Source organism: Tursiops truncatus, chromosome 8 (assembly GCF_011762595.2).
Source record: "Tursiops truncatus isolate mTurTru1 chromosome 8, mTurTru1.mat.Y, whole genome shotgun sequence".
Taxonomy (NCBI): Eukaryota; Metazoa; Chordata; class Mammalia; order Artiodactyla; family Delphinidae; genus Tursiops; species Tursiops truncatus.
In genome coordinates this window covers 100,681,720-100,699,815 of record NC_047041.1, presented here as the reverse complement: position 1 = coordinate 100,699,815, position 18,096 = coordinate 100,681,720, and the positions used below count along the sequence as shown (strand labels likewise).

Below are 18,096 nucleotides of genomic sequence, written 5' to 3'. Positions count from 1 at the left end.
CCTGGACTGGGAATCAGGCAGGGCTAGGCGGTGTGACTCTGAGCATGTCACTTCACCTCTCTGGGCTTTAGTTTCCTTACCTTTAAAATAGGTGATCAGCCTCAATGATCCCCTCGTTTTAACAGCCTGGGCTGCTGCTTGTATAGGGAGGGTCTGCATGAATTAGGAAAAGGTGACCCCTCAAGATAGACACACAGAGGGGTGGCCCTGAAGCATAAGGCCTAAAATTAAGGCCTAATATCCTGTGCTGCCTTGACATCTGGTGAAACCGGGAGCGTCTCTGTGGTTTATCTGCAGGTCCCCTTCCCCACTCTGCTCCTGTGGGTAAGGTCCCCCAGCCAACAACAATTCTCATGGGGGTTGGGGGGGGGCAGCACAGTTCCTGTCATCCCTGAGAGGTGGGGGTCGGCTCCCTGCCAACCTGTGGAATGATTCAAGCAAGCCAATCACACGGTCCTGTGGAACCAGGGGTTCCCCTGCCACCTTCTTGATACCACGAAGCCCATCTCCCACAGCCTTTGGTGGTTCTCTCTTCTCCTGAGTGCAACCCATGTGAGCCTGCATGGTACACAGTGTCGACCTCCCTTGGCTGTGAGTTTACGTGATTAGTAAACTGCTGTCCGTCTTACCTGTGCAGTGTTAGGTTGGGCCTTCCCTAAAGCCACATAACCACAGGGCAGGAGGCCTCCCTCACCAATGGGGGTAAACAGGAAGTGACTAAAACAGCCCCTTGCTTGGAATGAATCCAGCCTCTATTAGGGTAAGTGGCTGAGTTGGTGCAGCCTGGGCTGGGTTTCAGCTCCATGTGCCTCGTCTGCTGGTGCCCGGGGGCAAGGCACACCTGGTTGCCTGTTCCTGGCAGCTCTGGTAGCAGCTTCTACTTGTTGGAATCTGGTCTGTGCTAAGATCTGCTTACCTTGTCACCCACCCTGGGAGGTAGATTCTATGAGTCCCATTGTACTGATGAAGACTCTGTGAGTGGCAGAGGAAAGACTGGAGCTCAGGTCTGTCTGGACCCTGCCCTACGATCCACTCTGGAAGCTGGAAGGTGAGAAACCTGCAGCACCATGTTCTGAGAAGTGAGAAGAAGTGGGTGGCTGAGTGAAGGTGTGAAGACGAATCCTGGCAGGGAAGGGAGAGAACCACTGTGTTAACGAAGAGGACCTGGGGGCAGCCAGGCTGGGCATGTCTGTCTGCCGGGGGCGTCCTGCGATGCTGAGGTGGGTGGGGTCTGGAGGGGCGGGGGGAGCAGAAGTGAGTGGTGATGTGGCCTTCAGCCTCAGCACACAGCTGTGCTGCCAGCTCAGACACACCAAACCCTCAAGGCTGCCCAAATTGCTTCCACCCTCTGATCACAGAAGAGGCAATTCCCACCAGAGGGATCTTTGGCCCAAGGGGCTCCCGCAGGCAGAATTTCTAGAACCAGGTGGTTTCTGTAATGACCACCTCTCCTGGCTGCCCCTGACTGCTGCTGTCCTCCTAGAATAATGAAAAGGGAAAGCAGTTGTGTGCCGTGATGGCTACAGCTCTGAGGCTTGGAGGGCAGAAACGGGGGTCAAGTCTTATGGGAATGTAAGCTCTATGAGATGAGGGTTTTATTTACGGCTGTTACCCAAAGCATGGGACAGTCCCTGACATGTAGTAGATACACAACAAAAATGAATTAAGTGAAAGAGTAAATTAAGTCTTAGCTTTCCTGTCTCTTAGCTGGGTGTCTTTAGGCAACTTGCATAACCTCTCTGTATCTCCATTTCCTTGACAGTGAAATTGGACAGAACAGCACCTTGTGCGCTTGTTGCATGGGTCAAATCAGATGCTGTATTAAAACAATAAGGACTCACTAAGCCCCCACTGTTATCATTACTATGATCACGATCCTGGCTCTTGTTTAGCAAGGAGGGCTGCCTACGAACCCTCTCGCCCGAGACACAGCAGCCACACTTACGGAGCACGTGCTGTGGACCAGGCACTGTCCTTCGCGCTCTCATATAATTACTCACTTAAACCCAAATACAACTCTTTGAGCTACACTGTTTTTCTTCAACACCTGTTTTACCAATGAGGAAGTGGAAACTTAGAGGTGATTCTGGCTATAAAAGAAAGTCGAGGAGCATTCCTTCATTCCTATTCTCTCAAAGAACATACATGAGAATAGCATGGCTTTTTTCCTGGAGGGCCCGAGGGAAGACACCTGATAATCTGTCTGGGCCTGGGCTCCTTTGCAGGAAGCCTTAAGGAGAACTGTTGAGGATCTCTTTTTCTTCTTGTGTCAGTTTGATGAGAGAGGGAAGACGCTTGCCTGCGTAGGCAGGGATTCAATCTTGGGCAGTCTGGTTGCAGAGCCGGGCTCTTGACCAGTACATTTTCCTGTCTAAGGTACAATCACCTTCTACCCGTGAGGCCTCAAATAAGTCACTTCATCTCTCTGAGCCTCTTGTAAACAGGGAGAGCAGTAGTATCTTCCTAGCAGGGTTGTTGTAAAGATTAAACGGTTTCAGAAACATGCTGCCCTGAGCATGGTGTCGGGAATGCTCTGGGCACTGAACAAGCCCGAGCTGCGGGTGTCGTCATGATGACCAGCCCGGCCCTGTTCCTGACCTCTCTGCCCGGGACGTCTCTGACCCTTGGGCTCTCCTGTCTCCGGGCTGTGGTGGACCTGCCACCGTATCTGCAGCCCCACACAGCTGCATCACTCCCAGGGTGGCCATGGGTCACTCACTGTCTCTCCAGGGCCTGGATGGTGTCAGGGAGTGGAAGTCCCCAGGTCTCCAGGAGGAAGAGGACAAAGAGGTGGGAAACGATGGGGATGACACCGTAGGAGGGGGACCCCCGCTGACCTGCTGAATGCAGGAAGACTTCTGCTGTCATCCTGTGGGTAGAGAGGAGGGCTGGGACCCTGTCACAACTGCCACTTCAGAGGGGCTACTTGGCTGGGCCACGGGAGGGAAAGCTGGGCTGCTGGAGTCGCCCTCCTCAAGGGCTCTTCCAACCCCACCTCCTCCATTGAGCCCACCTAGATTTTCCCATCCAAAGGGTCTCTGCCTCCTGGGAACATCCAGAGTCCTTCACGGGAACTCTCTAGGGCCCACCCTATTCTCCCTGGTCTCAGGTAATTTGGAGGCTTGTCTCCGCTAGGCCACGGAGCTCCCAGTCAACAAAATCAATAAATGTGTGTCAAAAAAAAAAGAAAGAGTGGACAAGTGAGTGAGTGAGCACCGTGGGTGAGGCTGGGCCAGGCCTCTGGGGGCTGGGGTCCAGCCCTGCTCCTCAACTAAATCCTTGGCCACCCTAAGCCTCAGTCTACCCAACTGTCCAATGCAGGGGTGGCCTAACTCTAGACCACTGGGTTCCGAGGAGGTAGCCTGGGGCTCTCTTGGGGCAGGGAGGGGACAGTGGGAGGCAAGCAGAGTCCCCACTACCCCGGGTAGCTCTTGGTCTCCTCACCAGGGCTCTTATAAGATTTCACCTGAGCAGAGAGCTGTGTGGCTCGAAGCGGTTTCCAGTCCAGAGGCCTCCCGAGGGCTCTCCATGGGGCTGCCTCCGAGCCTGGACTCCTGGGGAGAGGCTGTTTGCGGAGGCCCTGGCTGAGCAGGTGCCTTAGGGGGAAGGACTCCAGGGCGTCTGCTCGGTTCCATATCGGCGCTGGGTCCCCCTCTCCCTCTGCTGTGTGTCCCTGGGTGCCCAGCCCCTCTCTCTACCCCCGCCATGGGCCCTCGCAGGGGGGTCCCTTTCTCGCCCGCCCCAGGCCTGGCGGCCCCTCCTGGGCCCAGCCGGCAGCCCAGCCTACCGCAGTGAAGTTGGGAAGAGTTCCGGCTTGTAGACCATGATGCAGGTTAAGCTGATGCCAAAACATCCCTTTCCCAGCACAGCCAAGATCACATGCAGGGTCTGCAGATCTAGGCAGAGGGAGGGGTGAGGGTGGGGTCTGCTCGGGAGGGTCCCCAGGAGCCTGGAGCAGAGTGACTGGGTTCTCCCACAAGGCTGCTTTGGACTGAAAGCAGGTCCCGGGCAGTGTGACCCGGTGCCAGGCTGCCCCGGGCCAGGTGGTGATGCAGTGCAGGATGACATCCTGGTGGGTGGGCTGGGGGTGGGGTGCAGGGCAAGAACCCAGCCAGGTCTGGGGTGGGTGAGCCTGGGGGCAGCTGCGGGTGGCACTCGAGGGGTGACAGTGCCAGGGCTCCTTGGGCCCTGAGGGTGCTTCTTCCCTCAAAGGAGAGGGTCATGCCAGGCCCAGGCCCACAGCAGGGGCCCTGGGGTGCCCAGCTACCCAGAAGCCTTCCCACCACCCCTCAGTCTGCCTGTGGGGCCCGTGCTTCCACAGGGAGCCTTAGCTGGGAAGCCAGGGTGCAGGTCGCAAGCCAGTGGTGGGCCTGGGCCTCACTTCCCTTCCCGCACGTGGTTGGGAAGAGTCATAAACTCTCAAGTGCTCGTCTTTGGAGTTTTTCTCAGAGCGCTGCATCTCACTCAGAGTTTGGGCTCCCGACTGGTTCTCCATCCTCACCCCGCCCCTCCCAGCGGCTGGTCCTCTCTTGCCTCCCTCCTGGCTTTGCTGTCACCACGGGACACCTGTCCCTGCCCCTCCCCCAGTCACCCACCTTGAGCAATAAAATGAGACACGGAGAGGGTTTCTGGGGCCTCACAGCCTCAGTCAGAAAGGAGAGTGAGACCAGGGCCCATCCCAGCTTCCCCAGTGCTCTGCCTCTTGCTGCTTCTTTTTTTTTTTATACAGATTTTTTTGTGTCATTAATGCACCCACATTTTATAGTATCTGCAGTATGAGGTTTTTAATTTCTTAAATATAAATTTATTTATTTATTGGCTGTGTTGGGTCTTCGTTGCTGCGCACGGGCTTTCTCTAGTTGCGGCATGCAGGCTTCTCATTGCGGTGGCTTCTCTTGTTGCAGAGCACGGGCTCTAGGCGCATGGGCTTCAGTAGTTGTGGCGCGCGGCTTAGTTGCTCCGCGGCATGTGAGATCTTCCTGGACGAGGGTTCGAACCCGTGTCCCCTGCATTGGTGGGCGGATTCTTAACCACTGAGCCACCAGGGAAGCCCCCTTTTGCTTCTTTTTTTGTTGGTCATGTGGGAATCTTAGCTCCCCAACCAGGGATCAAACCTGGGTCCCCGGCAGTGGAAGTGCAGAGTCCTAACCACTGGACCACCAGGGAAGTCTCCCCTCTCGCTTAGTTAACCAGAAGAAATACACTCGGCCTGGTGCCTCTCCTGCCTCACTTGGAGCCCCTCTCAGCCTCCCAGACCCTTCTTCCCCCTGCAGACTTGGCCTCTGGCTTGAAGTCTGGTCCAGGCCTGGCTTTGTCACTTGCTAATGAGGGATCTTGGGCACCTGGCTTCGTCTCTCTGAGCCTCAGTTTCCCCAGGAAAATGGGTGGGGGGCTGGTTGGGCTGTGGCAGTAATGGCCTTGGGCAGAGCCGGGGCGCAGTAGCCCCTGCCCATCCTCGGGGCCGGGGGAGGGGAAGAGGCTGGTGGTGGTGCGGTGCAGTGGACAGGCCAGCAGGCGCCCGGGCCGGCAGCCCCTCAGCCTTCCCTCCCGCTGCCCTGGCTGCACCTTGTGGGACCAGCATTTTGGCCAGGATGGCGAGGCCAGCCACAGCCAGGGAGCCGGGCAGGGTCGTGCGGCGGCCAAAGAACCTGAGTTGGAGCGTGGTGGTGATCCGGGCCCGGAAGTTCGCGGCTCCAAAGAGGACCTGGAGGAAGAAGACGCTGCTCCCCAGGTTCTGCAGGAGGAGGACTAGCCAATAGTAGGAGAGGGTGAGGGACAAGCTGTGGGGCGAATCAGAAGTCAGGTCCCTGCACCATGATCTACGCCGGGGCTGCACCGGGAGGGCACCACCAGCCCCGAGCCCCGGGCAGCCTGGTGAGGGCAGGATGTACCTCCGCGGGGTCAGGTTGTCCCAGGAAAGGGTGGGGAGGGCGGTGGCCCCATCCATTCCACGTGTGGGCCTTGGGTGTCGGCCATGGTGGGCTGGACGTTGCCTCTTAGGCTCCCTCTCCGCCAACCAGCAGGAAAACATGACCCTCTCTGGGCAGATGGGGCAGTGGGTCACGCTGACCTGCCCCTTCGCCAGGCTCTGGCACTCTCTGGCTTTGTTTCCTGTTCCCAGTCGTGGCCGGGAACCATGATCTGGATCCCACTCTACTAGCCATGGACCTGGGCAAGTCTCTGCCTGGCCCTCTGTGGACGCGTTTCTTTGTCTTGAAACATGGGATTGATAATAGAATGGGGTCTCAGTGGAGGATGCTGGCCTTCCCCCTTCAGTGCCCTGGGAGTTCTGCCCCCGAGCTGGGGAGAGCATCCCATGGCTGGTCTACACGGTCCAGAGAGATGACTCAGAAGGGTCACCCCAGCTCCCAGGTCCCCAGGCTGGGGCCTGGCTGTGACGGCATCACCACGACTTCTCCCCTGCCGCTGCTGCTTCCTGCCCTCCCTGGCCCCTCTCTGCTTCCATGAGAGGTGATCCCTAGAGCCCCCCTCTGTGAACTGCCTGCTCGTGGACCTGCATCTCAAAGTCGGCTTCCCAGGGGACCCCCTGACACAGGCTCCTGAGTAGCTGAACTTACAGTAGCTGAATTTCTACACCTTGGAGATTGAATCTGGCTCCACAAGTGGCCATGGTGGGAAATTATCCTCCACCACTTTTCCAGTCTGTCCCCATCCCTGCTTCTCGCAGCCCTCCCCTTCAGCAGCACCTGACTGCCGTCCTCAGGAGACATCTGGCGCCACCAGGCCAACAACGGTAGAGAAAAGCTGCGATTCCTGCAGAAACGCAGAGCTTCCTGAAGTTTGTGAAAGTGACTTGACAAGGGCCAGGCTGGAGCTGAAAGCGGCTGACCCGTAGGTATCTAGAGCCTTAGCCGGTAACAACTGGGTTAACAGAAATAAGAAAACCCACGAGGGTGGCCGCTTCACAGCCTGTGATTTGAATAACAAGAGTGCAGAGTGGCCCCTGGGAGAATTGAGGAAGCCTTGATGGTTTTTGAAAAGAATGGCGCTGGACATTCAGTGGCCCTGGGCACTCCTAATTTATCAGGGAAAAAAAAAAAAAAACTTAAGCAAAAAAATAAAAGAGAGAGAGAGAGGAGCATTCTCTGTCTGAGATGTAGCACGTATTTGCCGTTATAACCCATATGTGCTTATATACGGCATAAAATAGATGTTTTCCTAATTCTGAGTTTTATTTCAAGATCAAGGCCCAATCAAACCTGACCCTCACTTTTCCATCCACTCTTCTGGAAGTCACTTAAACTGAATTTGTCTTAAGGAGCCTTTTCCTGGTCCCAGGTACCCCTGGGAGGTGGGGCCTCCTGGGGCGGGACGGGGAGTCCACGCTCAATGTGGGGCTGGAGGGTCAGAGAGCAGGACGACGAGGTAGCTCAGCCTGGGTTCAAACGCCTGCTCTGTCATCTTGGGCAAGTTTCTTGCCTCTCCCAGCCTCTCTTTCCCCATCTGTAAAGTGGGGTATAAATGAACTTATCTGCCACCCTCTAGGAGTCCAGCTGTCAGGGTGAGTCCCAGTGATCCTTTCCAGCTGTTGCTGGTCCCTTGGCTCTGAGGACTTGGCTCTGCCTCTGCCCTGGGCTTCAGCCTGACCCTGGCACCCTGCCCAGGACCACAGCCCAGCCCTGCCGTCTAGCTGACTTCCTGCACAAGCTGGCCTCCCGATCACATCTGTACGTACTCTGTCTCCCCGACCTGCTAGGCTGCCTGTTCTGGCCAGAAATGTACCCCATGAGGCCTGCAGGGGCTGTTTCCCCACTGGACACCCCGCCCTCCTTAGCCCCGGGAGGGATGCTCAGGATGGCATACCTCGCTACCAACAGTCTGCAGCTTCTCCAGAGGAGCGCGATTATACGGAACAGGTCCAGCCCTGACCGGCGGGACTTCGCGGAGGCTACGTCCTCCTCCATGCTGGACATCAGTACCTCCAGGGATGACGGGGGCAGTGAACGTTGGGGCCATGGCCCTGCCCCACCACCGTGCCGGAAATGGTGTCCGGATGGGCAGAGTGGTAGGGAGAGCCTGGCCTTGGCCTCTGGAGACTGGAGAGCCCTGGGGGAGCGGATGGCCTGAGGGCAGAAAGGGTTCTCTCTGGCCCCTAGCTGAGCTATCTTCTGCAGACCCAGTCGCCCTACTCAGAACCAAGGAGCAGGTCTTGTGTCCCAGCTCTAGTCTCTGAGCTGCAGGCTGCAGGAAGGTTTTGACAGTTACCCCGCAAAGCCCTACCATCCCTCTTCACTCCTCTTGGCTGGCATCAGTGCACGCCCCCTCCAGCCATTGGATCCTCCCAAGTACCCATCCGGTCTCTGCCTGCACCCCGGGCCTGGCCTGCCCTGTGCTCCGCTCAGTCCCGGTCAGCTCTAGCTCACCTCCTCTTGGAAGCTTTCCCTGATCCTTCTGCCCCCAGGGAGCTCTGTGTCCTCTAGCCTCTGTCTGCACATCCTCCCACACCTACTTCCTTGAAATAGGTACCTTCAGATAAGCACATCCTGTTTCCCCAAATATGCTGAGAAGCCCCGTGAGGTAAATGAGCAGTACATGTGGATTAAGGTGATGAATAATAGAGATGGTGATGTGGGTGTGCTATTGTTGATAATGGTTGTATTGTTGTTATTGGTGGTGTTGATGGTGGCTGTGGTGGAGTTGGGGATGGTGGTGATGAGGACGGCAATGATGGTGGTGAAGGTGGTGGTGATAGTAATAGTGGTGGTGTTGGTGATGCTTTGCAGAGATGTTGATGGTGATGTTAATGATGGTGTTGGTAGTGATGGTGATAATAAAGGTGAAGTCAATTGTATGGTGTGCCGGTGGAGGTGATGGTGGTGGTGATGGTGGTAATAGTGATGGGGGGTCTATGCAGAGTTGTAATGCTGTTGATGATGGTGTTGGTATTAGTGGTATTATTATGATTGGTGGTGGTAATGATGGTAGTGGTGTTTGTGTAGAAATGATGACAGTGGTGGTGATTGTGGGTGTAGTGGACATGGTAATGGTGGTGATAATGGTGATGGTGATGGTGATGGAGGTGATGATGGTGATGATTATGGTTGTGGTGATAATGGTGGTGATGATGGTGATGATAATGGTGGTGGTGATGGTGGTGATGGAGGTGGTGATGGTGGTGGTGGTGATGGAGGTGATGATGGTGGTGGTGGTGATGGTGGTGGTGGTGATGGAGGTGATGGTGGTGGTGGTGGTGATGGAGGTGGTGATGGTGGTGGTGATGGTGGTGGTGGTGATGGAGGTGGTGATGGTGGTGGTGATGGTAGTGGTGGTGATGGTGGTGATGATGGTGGTGGGGTTGATGGTGATGATTATGGTGATAATGGTGTTGACGATTATGGTGATGGTGATGATAGAGATGGCAAAAGCGACAACAGTGACGGTGACGTCGATGGTGGTGTTTTGATGGTGTGGGTGTGTTGATGGAGGTGGTGCTGGAGCAGATTGGGGTGATGCTGGTGATAATGATAAGACATTCGTGGATGTCCTTCCCTGGGTCATGTCCCACACTGTATCACAAATAGCATCTCACCTCTACAGTCAGTGTCCTTTTGGCTTCCTTGTGGCCATGTATCTTGGCCCCCTTTTTGAGTTCCTGAAGCGCTCGATCTGTTTTGCCCACCGTAATCAGCCATCGGGCGGATCCCGGCAGCCACCGGTTAAAGAAGCGGGTGCTTGGCTGGGTCTTTGTTTTCTTCGTGTAGATTGGGCACTGCCCCCAGGTCATGTGGGGAGGGGGTGGTGGGCAGCAGACCTGCCAGCTGCAACAGGAGTGGGGAGAAGGCAGCCGCTTCTCCCTCTGCACCACTAATGCCAGGCTGGGGAGTCCCTGATGGTCTCAGAATAAAGATGAGTCCCAATGCCTGGCCGCCCTCTTCACCAGCCCCCACTCCCTGGCACCCCATCTGGCTTCCCTGCTGCCAGGAACCTGCCCGCCCAAGCCTCACATTCAGCCAGCGCACAGGCTGCCTGGACATGGGGGTGATTCTGGGGTCATTTCTATGGTAGAAAGCTTGCATCATGCTGCATTTAAAAAACACACACACATTTAAAACATCCCCAACCAGAATCAAGTGGTTTTATGAAAGTAGTAGGCTTCTTCCCAGCCTCAGGGGCAGATGGGCAGGGAGAAGCATCTCCTTTTGAAAGGGTCAGGGTTTTCCCAGCCCGCAGGAGCTCAGCCCTGTTTGCAGGGAAGCTAAGAAAAACTTCTGGAGGCAGTTTGACGAGGCGTTTACAAGAGTCAGCCTGCCTGGATTCAAATCTTGCCTCTGGCGCGCAGTGACTGCGCGGCCTTGGACAAGTCACTGGCCTTCTCTGGGCCTCAGCCCCTCATCTGGAAGTGGCAGTGATAACATCATCTTGCTCATTAGAAGCAGTGTGGATATACATCTGGTGTTACCGACAGCACCTGGAGCCACCCAATCAGTGTGACTAGGGCGGCTTCATCAGTGTAACTATGGGATGGTCTTCCTCCTTTCTTCCTGGTCCTGTTGAAACCATAAACCTCCATGTAGTCGGTGACTTTTGATCTATGATCTCTTTTATTTGCTGATGGGTCCCCAGTGCCTAAAGCCAAGTCTGGCACAGAGCAGGAGTGCAATAAATATCTGAGAATGAATGAATGAGTGCTCAGTCTTCTCTACACCCCACAGCAGACCTGCTCAACTCTGGCCCCCGGGCACAAGAGAACTTATGAGGACAGGAATTTGTGTTTATTTCCCTGTATCTCTTCTTCAAGTCCCCACCCAAGCAGGTATTTCCAGACCTCAGGGATTTTCGCAGCCCTGAAAATAATAATGATAATATCTTTCCATATCCAATGCCTGACTTGGAGGTCCGCAGGCTGGGCAAGTGATGTGAGGGAGTGAAGCTGGTGGGTGTGGGGGGGCTGGTTGTCAATGTGAGGGAAGAACGGAGCCCCCAGCCTCAGGCCCGGAGGTCAGTGGGCTGGAGGGAACCACGGACCCCTGGCTGAAATGCCCACCCCGGAACTCTGAGCCCCCAGGATGTCTCTCCCCAGTGGGGTCTGCTCACATCATTCTCTTCCATGGTCACGGCACCTTGGGAGCCGTGGCCAGCCAGAGTGGTAGGGCCCCTCTCACCCCGGGTCCCCCTCCCGTTCAGTGATGTTCTCCCCAAGGGAAAAGGCCCCAGCTGCACTGACCAGGATATCAGGAAGATGACCAAGAAGGGCACCAACAAGACCAGCTAGAGGGCTCCCCGGTCCCACAGGGCAAAGGCCAGGCTGCCCATGGCCGTCTGGCCGATGCTGTAGGTGCATCTCAGGATCGTCACGGTGACGGCCCTCGTGCAGGTCGTGGTCCACTCCACCACTGAAAGGCGGTGCAGATGAGCAGGTGAGGGCCACGTGCAGTGGCCTTGAGCCCCCGCCTCCCCTCCCCGACAGGGCTGGGGCAGGTGATCAAGGGATCCACTGAGCGTTGTCGAGGTCAGGATGATGCCAGACAATCCCAAAGTGCTCAAAAATCGTAGACAAGGAGATTGGAGGCAACGATGGGGCTGATGCTGGCCACGTCACCTGCAGGCAGCGCCAGCTCAGAACAGGCTTCCGCCCAAACTATTTCGGGAGACAAGCACAGTGGGGGCCTGGAGAGGGGCCCTGAGGACTTGGCATAGAGGCAGGGACTGGCCGCCGGAGGGCCGAAGGAGGCTGGGGCACCTGCCGGAGCACCTGCCAGTGCAGGCAGGACCTCCTTCTCGGATCTCCTAGGACCACGTACAGAGTGCATTTGTTATAAAAATGGCAGCCGCCTTGCTCTCTGGGCCACAGTTTCTCCATCTGTAAAATGCAGGGATTCACGAGGACACGCTGAACAAGGGAGGAGCCTGGCAGGAGGCTAAGCGCACATGGCCTTGGGTGACCCAGGCGGCTCCCCCATGCCTGTGACCGGAGGGCCCTCAGCCCCAGTGAGGTCAGCTTAGCCCGAGCCACTGCCTGCATTTAGCTGAAGTATGTGTCAGTCAGACTGGAGAGATGTGGGTGAACCTTGGTCTTGCCTGTCTGAGCAGCGCCCAGAAGCAGGGACACGCGCCCCAGATCCGGGGTGAGGTCTGGAGGCTGACACCTGGCGCTGACCCCAGGCTCACCAGGTGACCCTCAGACTGATTGCGATTTGGCTCCAGGTGTGGGTGGCCCCTGGGGACGGCTAAGTGGAGGCATGGCGGCCAGTCCTCTGAAAGTGCAAACTGGACCACCTCCTGCCTCGCTGTTCAGACTCCCCGCTACGCTCAGGATAACATAAGGCCCACAAAGAACGACCACAGTGCTGGCCCGGCCCAAGCTCTGCATGTGATGAACTCAATCATCACAACCCCGTGGGTAGGTGGCAGGGTCCCCACTCACAGGAGGAAGCCTAGAGAAGCAACAAACCTGCCTTCTAAGAAGCTGGGACACATTAGCCCCAGAGCCTGCACTGCCCAGAGTCTGGAACCATTCATGCATCCAGCGTATTATGATTGTGTGCTATATGCTGGGCACTGAGGATACAGCCCCAAGGCCCCTGCCTCCTTGGAGCTACGTTCTCCTGGGGACACACACAGTAAACGAGCTCACGAAAGCTGGGCACCGGCAGAGAGAGCCGGGAGCTGTGATGGGGTGCGTGGGCAGGACCATGGGACCTTTGTGCCTGAAGCCGGAAAGGCCTCTCTGAGGAGTGGCCTGGAGCTGAGGCCTGCGTGCTGGGCACGAAGCAGCCGTGGGCAGAAACCCCTAGGCGAGGCTCGGCCCCCGGCTTCAGTGGGTTCTGTGGGCTGGACGGGAGCAGCGGTGCCCCAGGAGGGGCCGGCGTGGCTCAGGGGGAGAAGCCAAGTGCTGAGCAGGGGTGTTGGGGTGCGTGGGGACTGTCCTTGGTGTGGGAGCCCAGAGGACCTCAGGCTGGGCAGCGACCAGATCCACATATAAGCCTTTGCAAAGTCACTCTGAGCTCTGCAGCAGAACAGAAGGCCCAGTAGAGGCAGGAGACCCCAGAGGAGGCCGTAGCAGGGCCAGAGAGGGCGGTGGCTTGGGCGGGGGACAGGGGGCGTGGGGCGTTGGGCTGGGGCTGTGCCCTGGAGGATGAGCGTGGGCGGTGAGGGAGGGAGCACAGGGCTGGCTCCCCGCGGGGCTGTTTTCCAGGATGGAGTCTGGTGCGGAGGGGGCTGCGCTGGGGGTGGAGAGTCAGCGGCTCAGCATTGACCGCTGTAAGTGTGAGGTGCGTCCAAGTCTGCAGTTGGGTTTACAAGCTGAGGGGGTGCAACGTGGGCGTTTTCAGCACTGGACAGCGGCGCCCCACGCCGGAGGGGACCGCGGATGGAGAGCAGGTCCCGGACAGCGTTCTGATGCTCCACCTCAGGAGGGGTGTGCTGGGGGGCAGTGGAGGGGGGATGATGGGGGAGGAGAGGAGTATTTCTATTTCATTACATTTCATGTACTTGGAGTTAAAAGAAAGAGGGGTCTGTCTGTGCCCAGAAGACCATCAGCTCCCTGAGGGCAGGGGCTGTGCAGTGCTCGGCACACAGTAGGTGCTCAATAAAGTTCGGTGCAATAGCTGAAGATGAGAGCCAGTGTTCAGGGCAATTTCTCAGCTCAACCTGGCGTTGAGGTTCAGACATTAGGTTCTTGGCTCCCTGGGAACCTGGGACGCAGACCCCAGACCAGGGGAGGCCCTCTCTTAGGAAACACGAACGCTCACTGGACATTTCTTTACCTCTGTCCCCACAATGCTCACTCTGTTGAAGGAGCTGGGAAGGGGAGAGATACTCACTGGTGGGAGAGGAGGCCCCAGGTGCTCCACCCGCCATGGCCCCCCGCCACGTAGATGGACCGGCCTAGGGGCTTCAGGCCCTGGTGGTCACACACCAGGTCCTGCTGGAAGAGAAGGGGGGTGCATCAGCCTGGCTCAGGGGGTATGGAATAGCAGGGCCAGGGTGGCAGAGGAAGGTCCAGGACCCCCAGAGGGGATCCGGCCACCCTGCATGGGTTCCCCAGATTCCTAAGGCCAGGCGACCCAGGTGGAAGGGGGGGTGCGGGCAGCAGGGCTCAGCCTCCCACTGGCAGCCCACAGCGTGGCGCATGTGACACGGCTCTGGGTCTGATGGCGTGACGGCCGCTCCGAGTGGACAGTGGTGGGTGGCAGTTAAACCACAGGCTCGAATTCTGAGTCAGCTGATGACCGACAGGCTGGTGCCCCTGGGGGTGTTCCTGCACCTGGCAGAGCCCGTCTCCTCCAGAAATGGGGCTGTACGGATGCTTCTCTTACAGGGCATGAAGTTGAGCACTGATGGCTAAGCACGTGTCACCGTGATTTTCCTGCTGCCTGACGTGGACCAGACAGACATCGCCTGAACATTGGCCCCATCACCTCTCCCCCCAGGTCAGCCCTTCCCTTCACCGAGGCCTGGCCGCTCCGCCCACGGCTCCCTCTCCATCTCCGCCTCTCTTGCCTTCACTGAGGCCTGGCCACTCCGCCCACGGTGCCCACGGTTCCCTCTCCATCTCCGCCTCTCTTCCCTTCACTGAGGCCTGGCCGCTCTGCCCACGGTTCCCTCTTCATCTCCGCCTCTCTTCCTTTCACTGAGGCCTGGACGCTCCGCCCACGGCTCTCTCTCCGTCTCTGCCTCTCCTGCCTGAACCGCTGCAGGAGGAACCCCCACCCCACAGGACATTCTTCACCCTGCAAAGTCACCTCTTGAAAATGCAGATCAGATCACAGCACCTCCTAGTCCCAAAGCCTCCAATGACTTTCCTTTGCACTTAAACAAAATCCAGGCCCCTTCCCCACACGCCCCGGCCATCGCCGGACCCCTCACCCTCTGTGCCAGGTTCTGCTCTTTCAACACCCAGACAAGCTCCTACTTGGACCTCTGTCCCAACTAAGCTTCCTCCCGAACTTCCTGTGACTGATTCCTTCCCTGTCTTTTAAAAAATTATTTATTTATTTATTTATTGGCTGTGTTGGGTCTTCGTTGCTGTGCACGGAACTTCTCTAGTTGTGGCGAGCGGGGGCTACTTTTCGTTGCGGTGCGTGGGCTTCGCATTGCGGTGGCTTCTCTTCTTGCGGAGCACGGGCTCTAGGCGCTCGGGCTTCAGTAGTTCTGGTGCGTGGGCTCAGTAGTTGTGGCTCACAGGCTTACTTGCTCCGAGGCATGTGGGATCTTCCTGGACCAGGGCTGGAACCCGGGTCCCTTGCATTGGCAGGTGGATTCTTAACCCCTGCGCCACTAAGTAAGTCCCTGATTCCTTCTCTTATAATCCAAGTCTCATCTTAAATGTCACCTCTTCGGGGAGCCCGTCCCTGCCTGCCTCTCCCTCCCCTACTAGCAGAAGCTGCTTTCTCCTTTGTGCTCACCTATGACGCAGGGGCCTTGAGACTCAAGGCAGGACAGAAAGTGATGGAGAAGTTCTGGCGCCTGGCTGCCCGGGTTGAATCAGATTCGAGTGTGCTTTAGCTGTGTGTCCTGGGGCAAATCACTTAACCTCTCTGGGCTTCGGTTTTGTCACTTATTAAACGGGGTCAATAATAAAACCCACCTCAAGAGGTTGTTGTGAAATTGTGATGACAGGGAAAGCATCAGAACGGTGGCTGCCACTTAAAGGGCACGAGGTATGGACTTGTTCTGCTGTTATTACTGGTTTAAATGCTGACTAATTCTGAATTCTCCAGCAGAATGTAAGCTCCTAGAAACCTCCCTGTCCATCCTGCAACCTTAGCCTTAGATCAGAGGCCAGGCCATCCCAAGTGATCAGTACTTACGTGTTGAGGGAGTGGCATATCATTCAACAGCGGTGATGCAGTCTATCTAATCTTCCCAGTCATTGGGAGGCTGGCAAGGAAGGAAGTGGTGGAGTTGGCTGGGGCGGGTCGGGGGGAGGCCCTCACCTCGGTCACGATGGTGGAGGTAAACGTGCTGCGGTCGTAGACCCAGCCGTCCACGCATGGCTCCATGGCAGCCTCGCTCCAGTTGGTGGCCGTGGCGTTGGGGGTCCAGGAGCTGCCACTGTGGTTGGCAGAAGCGCAGACACTGGTGGGGCTCCTGGTTGGGGCTCAGTGGGATGGAGACGGCCAGGAGGGCCTCGGGGGTGAGGTTTCCGGGGGCCTCAGAGCCATTGTCCAGCATGTGGGCACAGCAGCAGTGGCCTAGGACAGCAGCTGAAAAGTTCTCCACAACTAATTGGATGGGCACCCAGACAGACGGGAGGAAGAAGGTGAGGACCTGCAGGGCCTGGAAGAAGCCCGCACCCCCAGCCTGCTCCAGGAGCTCAGTGAACACCATGGACAGAGATGCCGGCACCTAGAGCAGGTCTCCTGGGGGTCAGGGAGCTGGTGAGTAACCAGCCTGCTGCCCAGAACCACTAGCAAGCGCAGGATCTCCAGACCTCCTGCTTCCGCTCACCACTCGGCCCCGTGGGGGTGGGGCAGCTGTCCGGCAGCTAGTCAAGTGTGTCCCAAGATGCCCAATATACTCTGAAGAAACCCCTCCCCGCGCAGCTTCTAGGAATGACCGCTCAGTTGCTCCACGGCTCTGGAGAGGAGATAGGACTCACTGGGGCATCTGGGGCACCCTGTTCTCCAACACCAAGAGTAAAAGGTCAAGAAACTTAAAAAAAAAAAAGAGACTCTATGTCGTGATGTTACTGAATTACAGCTGTGGAAGAAACATCAACCGGGCCGTGGCCTCGTTGCCACGGTTAAAGTTAAATCCCAGCAAGGAATCCTGGGGGAGAAAGGCAGGCTCAGCTACTCAGAAAGGCCTCAGCAGCTCCCCACGGGCCGCCTGATAGCATCCTTCAGTCTGAACTTTCAGAACCCTCTACATGCCCTCCTTCTAATCAGGAAACTGTTGGCCGAACTTTCACCCATCCTGGACCAATCAGTTCATTTTGCTAAAGCACAGAAGCCTCTCGAGCGGGGCTCCGCCACCCTGAGGCTGCAGGGAGGCCGGGGGAGGTGGGCCCTCTCGAGCGGGGCTCCGCCACCCTGAGGCTGCAGGGAGGCCGGGGGAGGTGGGCGTGGGCGCGCGGAGCTGGCAGGAGGGCCCAGGCCTGGGCTCTGTCCCTCCTTACCGTGTGCCTCCTACCAGGCAGCATGGGGAGACCAGCTCACAGACGCACTATTTCAGGAAATTTCCATTTCAAGGTTCCAAGTTGCCTTTATTAGATTGTAAGCTCCCCCAGGTTGGAAACCAAGGCTACAATTTCCTGGCATCCCTTAGAAGGCCCTCGTGGGCCCTGGAGCTGAGCAGACTGGGGAAGTGAGTAAAGTCACACCCCCGTGACCCAGTGTCTGATGCCAGTCCAGCTTGGTGTGAGGAGGCGGGGAGCCCCTGCCCCAGGGCCCCACCCTGCGCTATGCCTCTTCGTAACAGCTGCTCCTGGCACCAAGGGTTTGCTGTGTGCTCAGCTCCATGCTGACCACGCTGCCTGCACTCTCTCATTCCCTCCTCATAGCAGCCCAGGAGAGAAACAGTACTGATTCCCCTAGACAAGGAAACTGAGGCTCAGAGAGGGCAGGCAGCTTGCCCAAAGTCACACAGCATAATCAGGATTCGAACCAGACACCACAGCCTGTGCTCTCTCCGAGGCCCCTGGCTAGCTGCTGTTTGGTCTCTAGCTTGTCATGTTCTAAATCCCAGCTAAAGGCTGGAATTCAGATTTTAGGTCAGAATTAGGGCCTCCCAGGTGCAAGAAGAATTGGCTGAGTCAGTTCCGGAGAGAAGTCTGAAGAGCGCTGGAAGTGTGGGTGAGGTGTGGGTAGGTGTCTGGACCCTAAACTTCCCAGAAGCTCCCCAGAGCGCTTGGGGAATCCAGCCAAGGTGGCGCCCAGCCAGGAAGCCGGGAGTCCGGGTTCTGGGCCTGGATTTCAAAGCCCGGGCCGTTGCCTCTTGGGCAGGCACTCGTTGTGGATTTTAAAATAGCAACTAGAGAGGTGGGGAGAGAACCAGCCCAAACTAAAGCCCAGGAGGCCAGGAGAGAGGGGCTGACTGGGAGCAGCCCCCTCCAAAACTATCCCAGGCCAAATTTTACATGGAAAGAATCGTGCTTCCTGCCTAGGTTCGTGCAAACACCATCACAGGGGA

At 57.1% G+C, this 18,096-nt stretch overlaps 1 protein-coding gene across 1 annotated transcript; it reads right to left on the bottom strand.

The window, feature by feature from the left end:
* Window positions 1-2,715: 2,715 nt before the first annotated feature.
* Window positions 2,716-16,293, bottom strand: LOC101331816 (solute carrier family 22 member 11). The gene is given in 11 exon segments (XM_033861738.1): window positions 2,716-2,869; window positions 3,788-3,896; window positions 5,566-5,780; window positions 7,825-7,940; window positions 9,551-9,779; window positions 11,252-11,354; window positions 11,457-11,515; window positions 11,517-11,599; window positions 13,781-13,888; window positions 15,900-16,001; window positions 16,003-16,293. Coding segments are annotated over 11 exon segments (1,569 nt in total).
* Between the last annotated feature and the right edge of the window lie 1,803 nt (window positions 16,294-18,096).